Source organism: Anser brachyrhynchus (genome assembly GCF_964034855.1).
Source record: "Anser brachyrhynchus genome assembly, chromosome: 9".
Lineage (NCBI taxonomy): Eukaryota > Metazoa > Chordata > Aves > Anseriformes > Anatidae > Anser > Anser brachyrhynchus.
This window is the reverse complement of record NC_137703.1, coordinates 8,314,995-8,335,323: the sequence shown is the minus strand read 5'-3', so window position 1 is coordinate 8,335,323 and position 20,329 is coordinate 8,314,995. Positions and strand designations below refer to the sequence as shown.

The following is a 20,329-nucleotide window of genomic DNA, read 5'->3' as shown; positions in this document are numbered from 1 at the left end:
TTTCCATTCTAAACTAATTTAATCCTTAAAATCAGAAATTGAAGAAATAAAATTCCATTCCTCCAAGAGATGAAAAATTCAACTCATAAGGTGACCAGAGTCCATTGGAAATTAGAAGTTATAATAATGTGTGCGTTGGGGGAAATTTAAGTTGAATGTGTAGGTTGTTAATCTGGATAATAGAAAAACACCTGTATTTACCTTTAATATAAAACTAGGAATGGAATCAACCAGACAAGTTCAAATATTATATCTTATTGTAGAAACGTCATTCATAACTGCTAGAATCACTTCCTCCGTATGTTACTGAGCTGAAGAAGCAGGGTAGACCAGGGTGGAAGACTAACAGAATAGAAGAGACACACTAAGGGAAGCCAATGAAACAGCCATAGGAGATAAAACACAATGTGTGTGCTCCCTGATGCATCTGAAAAAAAAAAAGAGCTACAAGGGACTGAATTCAATGAAGCAACTGCAAGAGACGAGATGCACTAAAGGGACGAGTAAAAGCCCTCAAGCGCTTCCTCCAGTTATACACACGAGTCCCCCTCCATTTTATTGTTTTTGTGTTTGGAGGGAAACAAGATACATCTGACATTGACTTTCCTTACTGTTTTTAGATCAGCATAAAAAACATGTTTAGGAGATAATAATAAGCCTTATTCTGACATACTTGATCACAATATGCTAGAATGACAACTTGAATGTCACAAGAAATGTTTAGCGCATCAGTGTCACAGAATTCAGGTAGCACAACCCATGAGTTCACCTACTTTTTTTTCCTAAGTGTCAGCACCTTCCCTATCCTCTGCCTCCATGCAGACAAAAGACCTGCTATATACACGTGAGGTACTCAGCAACGATAGGCCTTTTCAGATTGACTCTACTCAAGAAAATGGGAAAAAACAAACAGCAGTATTTTGTTAGATCTATGTCATGGTCACGCTAACAGAGAAAAACTGATACATCTTACAGGCTAGAACTGAAAAAAATCAGAAAGTACCTACACAGGAGAAAAAGATAGCTACTTACTACTTTTGCAATATCCCCATTTATGTATTTTTATGTACTGCACTCTGGATTATCCCACAGTGCTCAGAGTTGCTAAAAAACCTTTCAAGATTCAAAATAACTATAAAGACACAAGGGTGCCCAATGACCATTTGAAACTATTCAAGTCATAGATCTTCTCTCTAGAGTTATCACCATCTGATTTTTACTGAGATTTGAGAACTTTACCTTCAAACCTTCAATTTTGTCCACAACCGTCATAAGGCTGTATCTCAAAAAAAACCCTTACAAATTAAACAAACAAACAAACAAACAAACAAACAAAAACACTGAAAAGATTTTGAAGTTCTTCAAGCAAATATTCTCAGGACTTAAAACAGTAGCCATTTCACATTTTTAATTCCATTACTGCTGGAGAAACCTATAGATGTTACATGTTTAGAATAAATCAAATTAAGAACAACTTTGTTTTCCAGTTTTCAGATTCCATAAAAATGAAGAACTACTGTCTTTAGAAGACATATCTATTAAGACTATATAGACCACAGTATTGGGTGCTTCTATATTTGAAGTCAAAAGTAGTGTTTGGAGAACACATTTTAAAGGGAAATGATAAAGCAAACAATACCAAGTTTACAGAACTACGCAAGTCATGCAAGAGTTCTAAAGAGACTCAAACCTGAAAAAGCTGAATTGTACCCTAGTTTTCAACTCAGAGCTCAAACCACTGATAGAAAGGCAAATAACTTTAGAAATAACCACAAAGTGAGTTCAGACATGAAAGAATATAGTTATGCTACCACATAAACCTAACATGCATCTGCAGTTTGATCATCCCCCTCCAAAAATATGGAATGAGGCACAGAGAAGAGCACCACAGATGAACAGAGATACGAAGCAGCTTCTGTCTAGAACACTTTGGCCTCAGTGAAATCCATCTGGTCACGAATCTCAGGGAGGAGGAAAAGGTTAGTCACTGTTTTTCCCATCACAAAAATTAAATGTGCCTTTAACAAAAATATCAAGCAGCAGTTTTTAAACACAGAGGATATGTCTGTGAGTAATTTAACTAATGAAATTATATAACTAATCACCAGAGGAAGGTTTTGGTGGGAAAAAGTGACTCAGATCTGCTCCACCACGGGCTCCAGGGGACATGGCCTGCTCTGCCACAGGGTCAAATAAGGCTGATCCCCCCACACACATACACTGTGAGAAAAGGCAGAAGATGGGCTCTTCTAGATCAGTCCTGGCAGAGCCTCTCTCTTCCCCCTCACCAGGGACACAAGAAGCCAAGTGCTTGGTGTCACTAGGCTAAACCAAACCTTTGAGAGCAACCCTGCACGCACACTGCCTGTCTCCATAATGCTCAGTGTTTTGAATGGAAGAAACTTATGAGTGCAAAGTTCTAGGAGTGCAAAGTAATGTTCTGTGCCCTTTGCACTCAGGGCAAAATATTAGTCCCTTTTCCATATGATGTTAAGACTATCAGCATGCTCTGCACAAGGTGTTAACCAGCTCCCTATCTGCTAAAAATGAGATTTCCCCAAACCAGCAGCTTCCATACAGATCTCCAAAGTCAGAGATGCAACAGGGTTACTGAAATGCTGTGTACACATTTCCATTACTTTATGACTTTAACAGCAGAGGGAAAATACAGTATCCTTTACATCTCCATCATAATTTCTTGTAAATTAAAAAGTGTTTGCAAAACAAAGAAAATATTCGTATTACAATTAAAGAGATCTGAACCACTGAGAGAAAGCAGGAAATTTTCTGTGTCATTCCTCTACCCCATAGCTCTGCTTCTCTAATTTCACACATATTTAGCATCTTGTCTAGGGGGCATTAGTGTATGTGGCGATGAGATGAAGGCAGCCTAATGCAGGCCTGGCAAGAACTCCCTGTCACCAGTCCTCCTGGGTCCAGAGATCAGCGTTCTTAAAATATGAGGATTTGATAGAGTTAACGCCATCCCCTCGAGCAGATGGTTTGGAACATTCTGTCAGCACTGCCACCGATTACCGCAAACAGCCTCGTTATGCTGATAGCCCCCCCGGGACCGGTGCAGAGCTGGCTAACCTCGCTGCGAGATGCACAGCCAGCTCTCTCTAGGTCCACGAGGATGCAGCGCACCTCCTGCAAACAGCAGGTGTTACCTCCGCACCGCAACTCCACAACTGGTTGTGGCTTTTCATTTGTTATATTTTACACTGCTCTTTATCATATTGCAAATGGACACCATTAAATAACACCCTTTCGGTTTTTAGGATTCAAACTGTCACACCTCACAGGCTGGGGCAGTGCCGTCAGTCCCTCATTTAGCTTCAGCTATCCTGCCACCTACTCAGTGGCAAAACACTGCGTTCACAGCCTATTTTGAATATATGAAATAGGAGCTTATATATTACATATGCATTAGCAACATTTTCTTCACTTCCCGAATAGATGAGTCAGACTGAAATCATAGCTAACACCACTGCAAGAAGTTTCTGCAAACTTTAGATTTTTTTTTTAAGTACCGTCTCATACATAAGCTTTGTATTACTCAAAATATTAACCTATTTAATACAACTAAACATCACCTGGCCGTTATGGATTCACTACTGCAGTTTTTTTTCAGCATCATAAATCAGATCTGAATTTTTAAGTTTCTACCTATCTTCTAGAATCCTGGAGCAAAGTTACCAAGGTTGCTTCTTTGTCCTGAATCTACTAACACCACTATATATAAGGGTAATGGGAAAAAAAAGTCCAATTTATCTTTCCAGCTGGAAGTCACTCTGCAAAACGATTAGCTGCTTTAAGAAGGATTAATATGCACTTAGAATTCGGGATGAAGAACTAACTGTCCTGAGAAACAGAGACACTAACACAAACTTTTTGGTCTGTCCCTCAACTAGGGCTTGCACAGAACAGTCAGGCAGAGCTTCCCCAAATGAAAAACCAAGAGACTCTCCCTTCCTCACTCAGTCTCTGACTGGGTTTATATCAGGGCCAGCAGACACATTCCCATGCAGCCACTAGCATCCAGACTTCCAAGACAGAGGTTACAGCATTTGCTTCTGCACGCTAGTGACAAGCTCCAGGCAACACTACTCAGTAACACATATCTTGGATCTTCCTTAATACATGATCTTGAGGAGACTCCAGCTTCTGAGATCTCTCAGGAACATGCAAAGTACCAGACTCTGGGTCACAGAAGTTATGAGCACTCAGATCCATTAAGACTGAGGTCTTATAGCAGCAAAGCTCATGGGAGATCTTCCCCAAAGCAAGGTGAAAGTGGAAAGGAAAATACTCAACTTTCTTGTTTTGAAAAGCACTGCATCCAAGAAGCACACCAAAGCTCTGATCCCACATCCTACAGGAAGGAAAGAAAGGCACATCTTTGCCCCTAACTAACTAGATTTTTTCCATGTGTTGTTCTTCCTGGGCTGCGCAAACAGAATCACGGACTGGTTTGGGTTGGAAGGGACCTTAAAGATCATCGAATTCCAACCCCTACCATGGGCAGGGACACCTCCCACCAGACCAGGTTGCCCAAAGCCCCATCCAGCCTGGCCTTGAACACTTGTAGGGATGGGGCATCCACAGCTTCTCTGGGCAACCTGTACCAGTGCCTCACCACTGTAAGGAATTTCTTCCTAGTGTCTAAACTAAATCTGCCTTTTTAAAAAAAAATTATTTAAAACCATTACCCCGTGTCCTATCCCTACACTCTGTGACAAAGATTCCCTCCCCAGCTTTCCTGCAACCCCCTTTAGGTAGTGGAAGGCCACTATAAGGTCTTCCCAGAGCCTTCTCTTCCCCAGGCTGAACATCCCCAGTTCTCTCAGCCTGTCTTCACAGGAGAGGTCCTCCATGCTCTCCTATGAGCACCTCCTCAGTACCTGCTCCAACAGGTTCACATCATGAGTGCAAGACGTTTTACCAAGTCAAAACCAAACATTAAAAAAAAAAAAAAAAACAATAAATCAACACCATATACTGACATAAGAACTCTCACACTGCATGCAGAGTCCCACATAAAACATAGTTTTTTTAAAAAAAATTCACTGACTGAACACTTAGAACCCAAGCTAACAACCAAAAAATTATCATCCTCTGGTGACTGCTCAACAGCTTAGCTAGATGTCTGGAAACCAGTGGACTAAAAAGACAAGTGAATATAACTGAATTACTTTTTGGCAATCGAGGCAGAGACCGACGGCTGGAAGGTTTAACAAGCTGTGCCATTTGTCCAGATGGTCCCACTGACACCAAGATGAGGTTTATTTGACAGGTTAAACAGCTGCTTGCGTAGTAATCATGTAATTTAAGGTCCATTCATAGAAAGGTTTTTGATATCCTTGATTTCATTCTAGCACTTCAAGAAAACACATGTTCATTTGACCTGGTTCAAGTTTACATCATTACCTGCAAGTGTTTGGGCCAGAGACTCTCTTTCCCCTATCCAGTCACGTAACTGTGATACAACGCTCACCAAGTCAGCACAGAGACTCCCACAGCATCTCACTAAGTGGGGTCTCTGAGCACTGCTGTAATACACAGAAAAACAATATCAGTAGGAATAACATTAAAACACACATTGTGTACAGCAGTAGTTCAGCAATTCTACCTACTAGAGCTCTGCTGCCCCCCCCAACCCCCACCCCAACATTCAACATTTAGCCAGGAAAAAAAAAAGTTGCACAGCTGTGGATAAAAACAAATTGAAAAATCAAACAAGCCTATATTTTCTCCAGTCACTCAGCGCATCTACGTTTTTTATTTCGGGTGCTATGTTAGAGGAGGAATCCAAGAGGTTCCAGGACACTTGGTGCCATAGCTCGGGAGCAGGAGCTCTCGCTGTCGGTGCAGGGTGGGTGACAAGTTACACAGCAACACCTGCTGGCAAAGCCACAAAGGAGAATGTCTGTGCTCCTTGCAGAAGCAGCACATTGCTGGAGAAGCAAAAGCATCTAAGTAATCACCGTGGGCCCAACCCCGAAAAGCCTCACCCTAGTGCCTTGCGTCCTCACTGTGTAATCTCTGTAACGTGTTTGGATATTATAACAAGATTAAAACAAGAAATATAAACAAAGAGAAAAAGGGACTTAAATAGGAGGAAAGACATAAAGAAGGAGACAGGAATATGAACAAGATAGACCACAGTGGCAACACTCCTGACAAATTTAGCAAATATTTGTAGGATTGGACCCGATCTTGCTATTTTAACTTATAACAGCAAAAAGGCAATGCCTTCGAATCATATTTATAGGGACAATGGGTTTCATTAGGAGTTACTGCTTCTTCCCCATTAGATCCTTTCTGTGATGCTCAGAACACCTGCACTATTAAGTTTTTTCCCCTCTTTTTTTAAATAAGAAAAAATTAACAAAGTAAAATTTGTTGACAGTCCCCACAGTCAGCGCAGCGGGTGTTCTACATATGGGCTGTCACATTTTCCATGTTCATTTCTGCAGGTGCTAAATACATGCTGACAACAACATATGTTACCAGTCTTAATTTTTTTTATTATTATTATTATTTTTATTTTAAACCTTGTAATTAGAGAGCTCACAGCTTGAAAAAACTATACAGGTGAAAGCTGATTCTGCCCAGGGTATTTAACATTCACTTGCATTCATTCATTCTCTCTCTCACTCACTCATTTGGGTATTTCCCTAATGATGCACAGGGAGAAAAGGAAAGGGGGGAGTGGGGGGTGGATTCTATCTTCCAAATATTAGTTATTTAAAAATAACATCAAGCAAGTTTTGAAAATAATCACATGAAGAATGAGCTCTGATTCTCTTTGGAATCACCCTTTCTCCCCCGTGTCTCCTCACTTGTGCTTCTGAGCTCGCTTTTTGTTTACTTCCGTCTCATATTTTAATCTCCTTAGTCCTGCCAAGCATGTTATATGTGGTCTCCAAAGGCGTGTTTCCTACACATACTGTTATACAATGGGACTCATCTATTCATCTATATAAAAGTTAGACTTCCCCTATTAATTATAGTAATATTTTTGCCTGTTTAATGTATCACGCTATTATTCATGGAAACCCTTACACTGCTCTTCAGGGCAGCACAATATCAACAGTCAACACATACACAAAAGTCAGGGAAAAACGTTATACTTCAGCAAAATATATCAGGTTATTTTTATGTAACTGTTCTATGCACTGAATCAGAATACCTTTGGTCAGCTAAAAAAAAAAGTCAGGTTACAAAATCAATCTACCTAGAAAATAAATCAGATTACCTGCATATCAAAAAAACAACAAACAGTGAAATATATTAAAAGTAATACTATTTAATGTATGATCAAAGTATTGCACACTACAAGAGTTAAAAATCAAAACTACAGAAAAATGTAATTTCTAAGATTGTTCTACAAAAAAGATGCAGTAGGTTTTAATCACGCTATTTTAGTTTTAAATAAGACTGAAACATCTGTGAAAAACAATGCCTCTCCTTGTTTTTTGTGCAAGAGTTCTACCTTAGGGTTGAAGACTAGATTTCCTTTCTTGAAAATAAAAAACTTCTAAGAACAACATTTAAGTGTAAGTAAGTAAACATGTGACTGAGTTTACAGCTTTTAAGTCAACTGTTATTTTCCCCTTCTTCTGGGCCTGCCAGGCTGTATAGCAGCACAGACAGGCATTACATGCTCCAGGAAGGGAACTCTTGTATGCCCCCAGCACTAATAAAAGAAGATGTGGCAGAATTCGTTTTGGCACACCACTGCTACCGTATGCTGCAATTGATCTTAGGCTTCCGAGGTGGTGGGAAAACACATGCTGCTCAGTTCCAGGCATTTATATTTTAGCCAGTTAAAAACAAGACTTGAGCAAATATGCCAAATATTTGCCTTCATTGAGAGGTAAGCCAAAGAAAACCGATGGGATAGAATAGCCCATCTGTGAATTGGCTCTACAACTCAGGCAGAATAACAATTACAGGACTGCTTCATCAGTGGTGATTTTCCTCAAACTCAGAATGGCAAAACTTAGTTTCTGAACCCAGACAACCCCACTTCATCTTTAGCTAAAGTCCATCCTGGAATATGACTTCTGGTATTTTTATTAAAGGATGCTCAGAAAAATTCAGTCTTCTCAACAGTTAGCTTCAGACAATAGAAATGTATTTGCAGACATAAAACACTCTGCACCACTGTAATGTCAAAAATTGTTACTCCACATCTAGTTTGCTTTTATACCAGGGCTGTGTCCCTACTGCTTAAAAATGATTGAAAGCTACATATCACAAATATGAAGTCAGACATTTTAATACAAAAAGTGATATTTGATAAACAAATCTCTGCTTAAAGAAACAGCGTGTCAGCCACCAAATGCACAGACACCCTCTATTAAACTCTATGCAGAGTTTTCTTAACTGTTAGATTCTACTCCTGTCCTTATAAGGGGTTAAAATACAGATGCTGTGAATGGAATGTATAATCCTTAAGGCCCTGGAGCATTAAGACATATCTGCTCCTTAGGGTCCATCTCTGCCCATAATCAATTTCTTCCCTTGGAGAACATTAATTGTCTCTAATGATAGCTTTCCATCAATACATCCTTGATCTTAAAAGGCCTGTACAGCTTTTTCCTTTATTCAATCAAATCATCTCTACAATTGCCCTCCTTTAGTAAGATAATACCTTTTAAGCCTTGTATTTTAATATAAAAAAATAAGAGGTAGCAGCAAATTCTAATGGAAGTGCTAACATTTGAGAACCAGGATGATGGCTTCCATTATCCTAAATAATGTTTGAAGATTACGGAAAGCACTGTGTTTCAAAAGGTGGAAACTAATCCCCCACTTTCAAATTATTCCTTGTACAAAAATCTGTTCTGACATTGGGAATTTTTGTGCCCTAACTACAGCACTGTATATTTAAATATTTGAATATGAAAGATAATTTTCAGCTCTGGAGGGAAAAAAGCAAATAATTACTATTTATAAGCAGTAAATGCTGAATAATTTGAGAAATTGACAACCTTAAACACAGAAGCCCTTTATTTTTTCATTCTCTGGTACAGGGGTGGCTTAACTGTTCACTCAAACCACTGTAACTCCAATCAGAAGTTCCTGAAATTATTTAATTTCATGATGGCTCAAAAACTCAATCTCCTAGTGACCCACTAATGTGTCTTGCTTTCCCCACCCCCTTCTCTTCCTCGTATACGCTTTTCAAAAGGCGTGGAAATTCAATTTTTTGCCATTCAACTGATTTGTTTCCATTCAAATAGAGGATTTTTCCTGCACTTCTTTATCTAGATTGCCCAGCACCAATCTGTATTTCCACCCATATTCTAACGTGCTTTTGTGGAAAATAGCACTACTGTTTGTAATGGCTCGAGGACCTCAAAATGAAACATGATGGTGGTACAAAAGGCCTCAAACCTTTCAATTTCTTTACTTGGTATTTTTTAACATCCAGCATGAACATGACAGAATTTTGGTGCTGCCTATTCAGTATCACCTTTATCTAAGAAGAGCCACGGAGAAGATTTTCTGCAATTGGATATCATCCACCCTGACTATAACATTACAGCTTTCCTCTTACGCAAAAAATCACATACACACACAAACACACAATATACATAAAAACAGAAGATTAAAGATCAGGAAACTCAGGAAAACCTGCCAAACACGAGCTGCGTGGATTTGCCTTTCATTCTCACACAGGCACATATATTACACTGCCTGATGTTCATTTTACTATTTGGTATTTTCCAAAATATTGATGGGCAAGAACAGTTTGACTAAAAATAATGCTAAGAATATGAAAAAAAAACACCAAGAAATATAGGCAGGTAGATACAATCAATCCAACAGCTATCAAACCTAAACAAAACAAAACGGAAAAAAAAAGGAGACCAGTTAACAACCTAGATAAGAGATGAAAATTGCCAGTGAGGCAGATCAAGTTTATTCAATGCCCTGATAAGCACCTATTTGCTCTTCCCCATAATGCTCTCTCAGTATTTATAAATTATCATTTAATTATGCTGGCAAGTGGTAATTGTCAAATAAAGCTCAGATAGGCATAAGCCCTCAGGCTGCACATGACAGAAAAATATCTGTTAAAGCTGGGCTGATTCACACGCTTAGGAAATCATTTCCTTTCTTCTTTTTATCCTTGCCAACAAATTATATGAACTGGCACTTTGTGCTTTGTAGGCATTTTGAAGTCTATGCAGATTACAGGAAAGAAAAATTAGTTGTTTCAGTATCTACCATTCCTAAATTATTCTGCTGATTTAAGACACCATGTTCTGTTTTAACAAAAGAGTGCCAAAGATCAAGGAATCAGAGCCTTCCTCTGCTTAGAATTTATGCCCGGGGTCACTTTCAATTGGGTAAATCAAGATTTGGGGAATTATTGAATACTGTGCATAATAGATTTGATACAGAGCAATAGTTAAAATATGACATTTATCCCATTAGGATAGAAACACTAAGCAATATTTTTTTTAAAGTCTCTTACTACTTAGATTCAATTATAGACCCATTAAACATTCTTGCATCCACACCAATGCAGACATAGACAGCCACAGATTTGAAGGATTTCTTCACACATGTAACTACTGAAGTATACAGAAAACAACTGATAGAAGTTTAGTGATAAATAACAGTCAAAAAAAAATAGATTGAGAACTCTGACCTGGAACCTGTATGCGAACAACAAATACCAGATTTACTGCACATCACCAGAACATTTGTTTGCAATGCCATTGCTAGACCATTACTGCCACAAAGACACTGACATTATTTTATCTCTACACTATTTATTGTAAGTCAGAAACCCAGACAAACAGACAACTAGCATTAACGTAACGTCTCCTCTCCAGCAAGTATAGTGGCGGATTCTACTTCAGTAGAAGTAGTGTGTGTACTTCACTGTTAAAAGGTGCCTTTGGCTTACCAGAAGGAGCCCAAAGCAAATCTCAGTCTCCTTTTTCTTGGTACCTAAGTGTATGTGCATTCCCCCAGATCAGTGAAGTTCAACAGAACCTCTCTTGTGTTTTCACATGTACTCCAGATATAGTTAGCTTATATTCAGATCTGAGCTGTTGCTATAAATACCAATATTATAGGTAGAAACATAATGTATCTCCTACATTATCTCAAACCAGTTTGAAGAAGTCTCAGCTTTCTGAATCTTTCTGGAACAGTTTGGTGTCAAAGGTGGTTAGATTTTTTCCAACAAAAAACATTTTCCTTTCACGCTGCCAGTGATCCCCAACATCTACCTTCCATTACTGAGTATACAGTTCACAACAACAATGGCAGTTGGTACATATTATGCCAAGAAACCCTGGGAGAAAGGAGGGGCAGTACAGGACAGTATTCTGACTTCACGGGAATAAATAGTTCTCTTCTTCCCGTTTGCAGGTTTCATGACTTCAGTCAATGCACAACACTGCGTACGGACTGCTTCACACAACTACTTTGTTATGTCAGAACCGCTGGGAAAGCACTGCTCAGCAACAAGTCTTTTCTCATGACTGGAAGGACCTACTGCAACTTCCACAACACTCATGAAGAACGTTGTCTTCCTCAGAAGACTCACAGGGACCACTGGTGCCCCAGGGGTTAGATGGCATAGAGGCTGGCCAAGCAACGTAATTCACAGGTTATCCCAGACATCCAAGCAGCAAATAGCCAGAAAGCATTTACTGGTGCTGTCACAACCAAAACAAATTAGTGTCTTACATTAAGCATAAGCAGCAAGAGAGATGATGGTTCTCATAGGAAGAGCTTTCGGCCTTATTGATCTACCACAAAAGCTACTGTATGACTATGTAGTCTGAAATAAATATGCGTATATGTGTATATATATACACACAGATACTGTATATCTGTATAGCGTATAACTATAGTTTTGCGGATTACTACCTTTTCCCAGAAACAGATGCAGGAGGCAGTAGTGAGACTATTGAACAACATGTTTAATACATTTTAAAAAAAATCATACATTAAAAAAAATGGTAAAAACACAAGTAGGAATGCTTTTCCATATATAAATCCTGCATTCAGAAATACCGGTGATTAATTCCTGCAAGGGAGCATTGCATCCTAGTGCTCAGCCTACAGGTATGATGAATCAACGCCAAATCAGAGATTTATGCTGTAGGACAATTTGAAGAACTTTTGCTTTTGTAGCTTTGTTCCTGACCTGCAGGATTCAGCTGGTGCATGGGCTGTCAATCACAAGAGAGTATATCACTGAATCTATCAACATGAAGGCATTAGGATTTTGCACATGAATGTGACTCTTTCCCTAGTTCCCCCCCCAAGACTATACGACACAAGTGAATCTGTTTAGCTGTGTTTATTTCAAACAGTATTTTTGGAAATGGCGTGCCTTTTTCACTAAGCATTGAAGTGAATTTTGTGTAATTAAAGAGAAAAAAAGTGCAACTGCTTTCATATCACTGGAGTGCTCAACTAGTTATACAGAACTATTGCAGAGTTGACAGAACTCAGAATTTTGGTGAGCTGTAATACTTGTTCTGAAGTAGGCTTTGTGCTTAAAGTTGGCCACAAAGTTTTTGCCTCTAAATGCCTTTCTGTTCCTGGAATTTATTTCTTACTAAGACTAGCCTCAGTGACTTTTATGAAGAGTTGTTATACTGAGATTGTGAAGAACTTCATGCCATATATTGGGAAAGCAAGAGGACCTTCTCACCACATTAGCATTATTTCCATTCTCCATTCACTAATGTGTGTTTTGCAGGTCTCCCTAAGTACTTTTTAGAATTATTTTAGAATTAGTAGGCATTTCATAAACAGGAAAATAAGAATCAATTCACCTCTCAAAAATGCTGTTTATCTATATAGACTTTTTGACATCCTTAATCACAAAGTTGACTGTGGGAAAAAAAATGCATCATATTGCCAATCTTAAGTAGCCATGCAGGGAACTTCTGCTCTAGGGGAAAATCTGCAAACCCACAATCTTTTCTATTAGCAAAGAGTATAACGTTGTTGCTGACAGTTCTTATGCTTATAAGCCTTTGCTCGTACAGCAATATTTTGTTGCATTTACACAGCATGTAGCATTATCTAAAGTTAATGCTGTAACTATATCTACGGAATGACAGCATGTGGGACAGAGTCCAGTACGCGTGGATTAGTACTGATACTGTTCAAACACATGAACCGGTATTGCAACAGACTTCCAACCTGGAGGAAAAAGGAGAAGACAATTCTATTGGCCTGATCCAGTTTACACTGAAACCATCTTTTTGCTGGTAACAACCAGTATTGTACCTGTAATTTCTGGGAGACTTCTCTTCTGAAGCCCTCACTTGTAAGATTAAGAATGAAAGAATTATGCGTGGCCTAATCAAATATACTTTGATATTCAAATCTACACAGGTTATTGGAAAGATCGCTTCTTTTTCTCACCTGGGAGAACAACCTCTAGCTGTATTATGCAATTGGTGACTTCCTATATTTTAATTTGAAAAGAACAGACCACATACAAATCATCTCACAACTAGAGGCTGACTTAAAATTGGTCCTGTGTTTAAAGGTATGATGAGCACTAAGCATTTGTCCTTCATCTGAGTTGATAACTACATCCTTGTTAATTTTTTTTTTAAACTTTTAGAATAATTTCTAGAATCTGACTTTTATATCAAGTTCAGTAGGACTTTTCCATAAGTGACACTACTCTGAGGACAAACAGTCACACTAATCAACTCCACAGACTCAGAATGTCTTTGCCTGTGATCATGTCCCTTGTGTTTAGATGAAGTAATTTTTAATTTTTAGTTTTAAATCTGTTTTTCAACACATTGGTTGAGTTTTCATTTGAAGCGTACAGAGAAAATAACATTATGATCTTCTTAAAGATAGCTTAACAATTCCCTGAGAATTAATTATAAAATCATGAGAGGATAAAAGCTCTTCTTGAAAAGTCATGGTAGATTGGAAGGTGTAGACTAACCAGCCATCAGCGTAATTTCTCAATAATATCTACACTCTCCTTTCAAGGTCTTTTCTTTCTGAAAATATTTAATCACATGCATAAATGGTGGTTTTTAGTTTCTGCTGTCATAAAACCTCTCTGAAAACATTCCTAATGTGCATACCATGAGAACACAGTTCTCATGAGGTTTTATTCAATTTAAGTCAGACCTACATAGTTGGATCTGAAGATTCACAGAAATTATGTGAAGATCTGGATATAAAGTTTATACTTAAACACATCTCATTACAGCAACAACATTAGAGGTGCTCCTTTTTACCTTCCATATGTTTCCTGCTGTTTTTCTAGGTCAACCTAATAGAACATTCATGGTCTGTTACCAGGACAGCAAAAGCAGGAATAAGGGCTTTTCCTCTGGCAACTCTCTCCAGAAGGGATGGTTTGAAAATATAAAGCTACATGCTGGCATAGCATGAAAGTGCACAAATGAAAATATCAATTTTATTTATAAATAGTTTCTCTGAAAACATTCAAGAGAAAACTCTTATACACAGGATAGCATCTTACTCTTTAGCGGCACTTCAGAGCAAAAGATTCTACTACAGAAACTCATCTCTTCATTTTCAAATCCATGTTTAAAATTAGGTTATTGAAAATGGGAGTTTAACTCATTTAGATAAGAAAATTTTAATTTACATTGATTAAAAACTATGTACTTGAAAAAGCAGTGCTATCAATTAAAATGGAAGTATACTTGAATATCAGTTTTCCTGGAAATAGCAGATATTTTGACATACATTATATTCAGCACCATGGCAGCATGCACTATGTAATTTAGTTTCCTTGCTCATGAAGCAATTTTTTTTTTTCTTAAGAACTTATTTTTATACTTTGCTTACAGACTCTTCCCATTATAATAATTCAGGCTCTCTCATACCCATTCTTGTAGGTCTTTCTCAGAAGGCAAGAAATAACATGTTCCCTGACTAGTACTAGAAAAATCACATGCTCACTGGCTGGCCATCTGCTTCTGAACAAGAGGTATAAAGTTGCAACCTGCCCACTTTTGCCACAGTTAGGAAACCAGCTTGAGTTTGGGTTCACTAATCTTCTCACCAACCTTCACAAAACTTTTAGGAACATATATATCTGATAGTGCTACATTTCTGTCAGATTGTTTACTTTAGCCAACAAGTGTCAAAGGTACTGGGTAGAAATACATGCAGTTATTGTGGGAGAGGCAGCATCATTGCAAAACACAAAAGCAAGATACAGCTTCCTATTAGGTTCAAATCAAAAGATGTGGAAACAACTTCTTGCTTTGCTATTTATATTGAAGATTGACTCATTTGAATATATAAAGTGCTGAGACACACCGAGAAAGAAGATGCTATAAACGTACTAAGCACATTTCAGTCTGTTCTTGCTCAAAATAGAGCATATACAAACAAGTCAGACAGCGAAGGTGGCCTTTATGAGCATGAAGGTGGGAATCTCAGCCCCTTACACAGTTACACCATGCAGTGACACCCATAACAAGGTGACTTGGACAACTAGGACTTTGTCCTCTTCAGGCTAGGCAGCGGACATGGAACTAAGGGCATGCAGGGTATTCATGACATGCATAACTTTTTTATTTTTATTTTTTGGTGGTTTAAGAGATAAAGCATGCCGACAGTAACAAAACATGTACTCCTCCTTTCAAAGACCCGTTGCCTAGTCCCACCTTCTCCAATAGGCGGAAGATATGGGATGACAAGGATAAGCTTTGGTTTAATTTCAGAGCTCAGCAACTCTCATTGGCTTGTGTAGGGTGTGGCCAAGAGGAATTTACACAAGTCTTCAGGTGCTTAGCTCACCACAGCTAGTCAGCAGGACTAAGCCATAATGGAAAAGGATCTTTAGGCAAAGATGCAAGACAGCCTCTTTGGGAGGTCCCATCATCCCAAGAGAAAGCTTGACAGGTGCGCGTGGGGTGAGGTTGCTAGGAACACACTCCTCTGGACTTAAAGGATGTTAGTACCCTGCATCTTAGCAGGTAAGATGCACCATGTCCTTAATAAGCACAAAGAGGAGAGACCGGCCTTATGGTTTCATGAACATCAACAAAAAAAAAGTCTGATTTTCATTATGTGAAAGTATGTTAAAACACATTTAAAGAATATTGGCCAGACTTGATTAAACTTTCCCTTCCTCCACCTGTATGTTTTTTCCCTCCCAGCCCCCATGCATTTTTCATACGATCTAACTCTTCCTGTGGTCTTGAATTTTTGAAAGGTATTCAAAATTTTGGAAGACTACTCATGAGCATCCTGTAATTACCACACACCCAAATTATGAAAATACATAGAATACATTTTGTTAGGAAAGTGTTGCAATTTTTCAGGATTTCTTGGAGAAGAATTTTACAAATTGGAAAGTACCTGAAGGATAATATAAGATTTGTCTTTACAATTAAAAATGAATAGCTTCTTCATGTATTCTCTATCATAATTCTGATTTTTTCATGTTAGTATTGAAAAAGAATTTTCCCCACTATGGTGCACTAACAACTATATGGCAAACAAAATATTGAGAGAGTTAAAACTAATTTCCAAACTACTGTTTTTATACAACTTCTACCCAACTTGGCATGCTGCAAAAATCATGGCAATCACTCCACGTATATTGCTTTTAACATTTCATTGGGAAAATGCTTTGTTGCCAATAGAGCAGTAATGAAGAAGCTGACAAATTTCTAATACTGCTTATCAATTTTAAGAAGTACAAAACTGTAGGATTAGATCATAGGGAAAATACCCTATTATTACATACTAGCATGTTTATTAGTGCTCTTAATACACATTCTGTGTAGGACTGTTTTCAATTTAATATTCAAGGAACTGTTAAGATCACCTCATCAGATCTCTTCTATAACCTAGGCTGTATAATTTCAGTTATTCCTGCACCAAGACAAATAGCATGTTTGTGACTGTCGCATCTCTCCTCTCTGGAGAGAGTGTATTTTTCTTTCTTTGCCATTAATATCCTGATTAATATATCTTACTCCTCGCTCAAGTTTGGTTTTCATTGTGACATATCATTTTGCTTCAGTAAGTAAATACATAAAACGTATACCCAAAGTCAGGTTTGAAAGCCATGTAACAACTGACCTATTACAAACAATGGGTCTTCTATAGTGCATAGCTTTGCCAGGATTAGTGTGTTTCGATGAGATAATCAACTATGCATTTTGTGACCAGCTCACTCACATCCTGGCAAAATGATCTTGCTGGGAGGCAGACTGCATGCTTCACTACCAGGAAATGGACAATGACAGATAGTCTGCATTTCCATTTACACGTATCCTTAATTGTTGCCACTGAAAAAGACGTGCCAGATACTGACACAACAGATCATTCAAAATAAGTTATGTATTCATGTTAAGCGTTATTTATCTAGACTGCAAAGGAAAACAAATATTGCTTTCTCTCTCCCCCCCCCCCCCCCCCATTCCTAATTAGCCGATTGTTTCAAATGCTTTTTGTTAGGGTTTCAGCAATTTATGTTCTTTAAGCTTGTCATAAAGATAACGCTTATTATGAACTATGCTAAGAATACAGTCCTAATTCAGATTCCTTTCTTTTCTGGCTACACCATAATGAAGATGTTTGCAGGATTCATTTATTTGATTCTGTCCAGGGAACCTCATGAAATGTATTTAGAAATAAACACAATAAAACACCCATGCTCAAAACATCACTAGCAATTTTTTCTGTGCATGTGGCATCCTAATAACAGTGATATGGAGTCCTGTTAAAATTTGGTAAAAGAAAAAAAAGCTGCCTTAGCAGACAGGAAATTCAAAAAGAATAGTCCAGCTAACACCATTAAAAAAGCTGAAATATCTCATCTGGGATATCATTAAGACAGCTTTTAAAAGTAAAAACCAAAACAAACAAAAAAAACCCCAACACCTAAATTCCTAAAGATTAGAAATAAAAGTAACTTCTTAAAACAACTGCATAATGAAAGATAGAAATTTCTAATAGAGACCTTCTCAATATAATTCATTCTTAATATAAGAATTATTATTTTTAATAAAAAGAATTCTGATCTTTCACTTCCTAAGCCAGACCATTCATCCTGACCACTTGACAAAGCAAGCAAGGACTTCCTGAAAGAGGCAGAGGAGCTGGTCTGAGTCCCCACATACCAACACTCATCCCCCGCTCCACCCCCTTCAAATTTCTTGGTGACCGCAGTTTCACCAAAACCAGAAATTAACAGATTTGCTGAAGATGCCAAATTAGTGAAGTCTCACCACTGGTGTGTATAATGCATGGAATATAACACTGAAACATGACAAAGACCTGCTCTATTTCAATTAGTCAGTTAAAAAATAAATTCTCATTGCTATTATAATAGTTTAATCTAGTTTCAATACCTGCTTGCCACATTTATACATATATTATTTCATACTATATTTCCAGATTAAAATCGCCTTTCCTGACAATTAGTGAAACAGCCTATTTCTACAATTTTTTACAGCCCAGCAGGCAGGCCTACCTCTACAGCCTTGTTAATTATGAATCCTTTCTGCGATGCTAATAGATTATTCCAGTTTGAATAAACATCCAAAATTATTTAGTAACACCTTGTTTAATATGACAGTTTTGTGATTTTACATACTAAATAAGTAATTTGCTTAAAAACATGTAAACAATAGAAGAGCCTTCACTTCAGGTAGCATCTCTTTTCCCAGCATAAGCAATGCTGCAGGTGAGATATTCATTTCTTTGAGGGTTTTCTGGACAAATTAGGCAGCATCAGCTTAACTATGTCTCCACCAGGTCAGTACACACAGGTACTATGGATCTGACAACAGATGGCAATACAAATGAATTTTGCATATACACAATACAAACACAGAGTCAGTGTCAGATTAAAGCAGGTTCCATGCTTGAATAGTAAATTTGTTTTAAACTTTAGAAATTGGGAACAGAGCACAAATTAATTTGGGTTTGTTTTTATTCCCGTCTTGCTTTGAGTGCAAAATCCTTATTCTTTCACCACAGTAAGTGGCCTGACTTCAGAAATGCAAAGTACCTACTCATTCTTCAAACTTTTCAAAGCCAGGTTTCTTATGCAAGGATTCAGAAGTCTAACTTCCCACACATACATTCTTGTTAACACCTCAGCCAACTCCAAGAACAATGGCTTCCCTAATGGACCACTGCACTGGCTAGTCCAGTTTTGGTTTTATTGGCATGATGCTGACTGTCATCCATTCCAAATTACCTGGAAAACTTTGCAAGCATCTGTGCTGCATTACATGGCAGAATGGAAGGTTTGTAACTACAAATAACATTGTTAGTAAAACGAGTCATATAATGGCTTAATATACAAGGCTGAGATTAGAAACTATTCTCGCTCACATAGATGGATTTTGCTCTCCTGTCATTTAGCAATCCCATTTCAATGATCGATGTGGGAATTAAACCCTCTTGAAAATAAAGCCCTTAACCCTTGCCTCAGTTTACCCGGTTGCATTAAAAACACATCTATATTTTATCACAAGATACTACAAGAGTGCCTTGAAGAACTCCCCATTTCTTTTTTATTGTTCTCTTCTAGTATTATGGAAAAAGCCTTTCTAGGGCATTTAAGTGTACTCTAGGAAGAAATGAAAGACTTCCTAAATTGGTCTAGACAAAGATATTGCTTCCAGCTTACTGATCCTTTTCAAGTGGCCTCAAATTCCTGTGCCATTTCAGGAGTAACCTAGGGAAGGAACGGGCAGCCGATCAAACCATACCCTAGGCACACCTATTTCACTCAAGGACTCAATTCCAGGTGGTCCTTACTCCGTTTAGATAAAGCATCTTTAGACCACTAAGGACAAACCAATTCATTTTTACTCATTAATACAACGAGGTATTTCCCTGCGTCACAAACACTGTCAAATAAGTTAATGACCCTGAAACCCTATGGGAATTGCCTGTTATCCATTTAATGGTCTGCATAAAGATCATTAAAACATGCTAGTAGAGGACAGAGGTCAATGGACAGGCTTGCATTTACCCACCTTTCTAGAACCATTAAATCAAAAATTTGCTACACTCTTAGACAACTTCACTGTAGAGGAAGAAAATCCTTTTCACTGTATCTGGCTTCCATTGCACCCAAACCAGGAACATAAAGCAGCAGCACTTTGAAGTAGGAGTGCTCCTTTCTAGCACAGCCCCTCTTGATCCGCTGAGGTAAATGAGAATGCAGCACACCATCGTCACAAACCCCTTTTTGTAATAGGTTGCCACCGAAGGCCAATTAATGGCACATTATTGCAGGCCCAATATTCCATTTAGCAGTCAGCTGCACAGTGATTACAATATAGCTATA

At 38.1% G+C, this 20,329-nt stretch overlaps 1 protein-coding gene across 29 annotated transcripts in view; it reads right to left on the bottom strand.

Annotated features, from left to right (window-relative positions):
• Positions 1-20,329, bottom strand: part of LOC308199856 (uncharacterized protein) — a 288,903-nt gene that overhangs the window by 198,712 nt on the left and 69,862 nt on the right. For 9 of the 29 annotated variants that reach the window (XR_013955011.1, XR_013955012.1, XR_013955023.1 and 6 more), the window contains one exon: positions 5,431-5,552. The exons of the other annotated variants lie outside the window; for them this stretch is intronic. Coding sequence is in view for 3 of the 9 variants with exons in the window: in XM_080604624.1 (XP_080460750.1) it covers positions 5,431-5,552 (122 nt within the window). In the remaining 6 variants the exon portion in view is untranslated. The remainder of the gene's footprint in view (positions 1-5,430; positions 5,553-20,329) is intronic. 29 annotated transcript variants of the gene reach the window in all.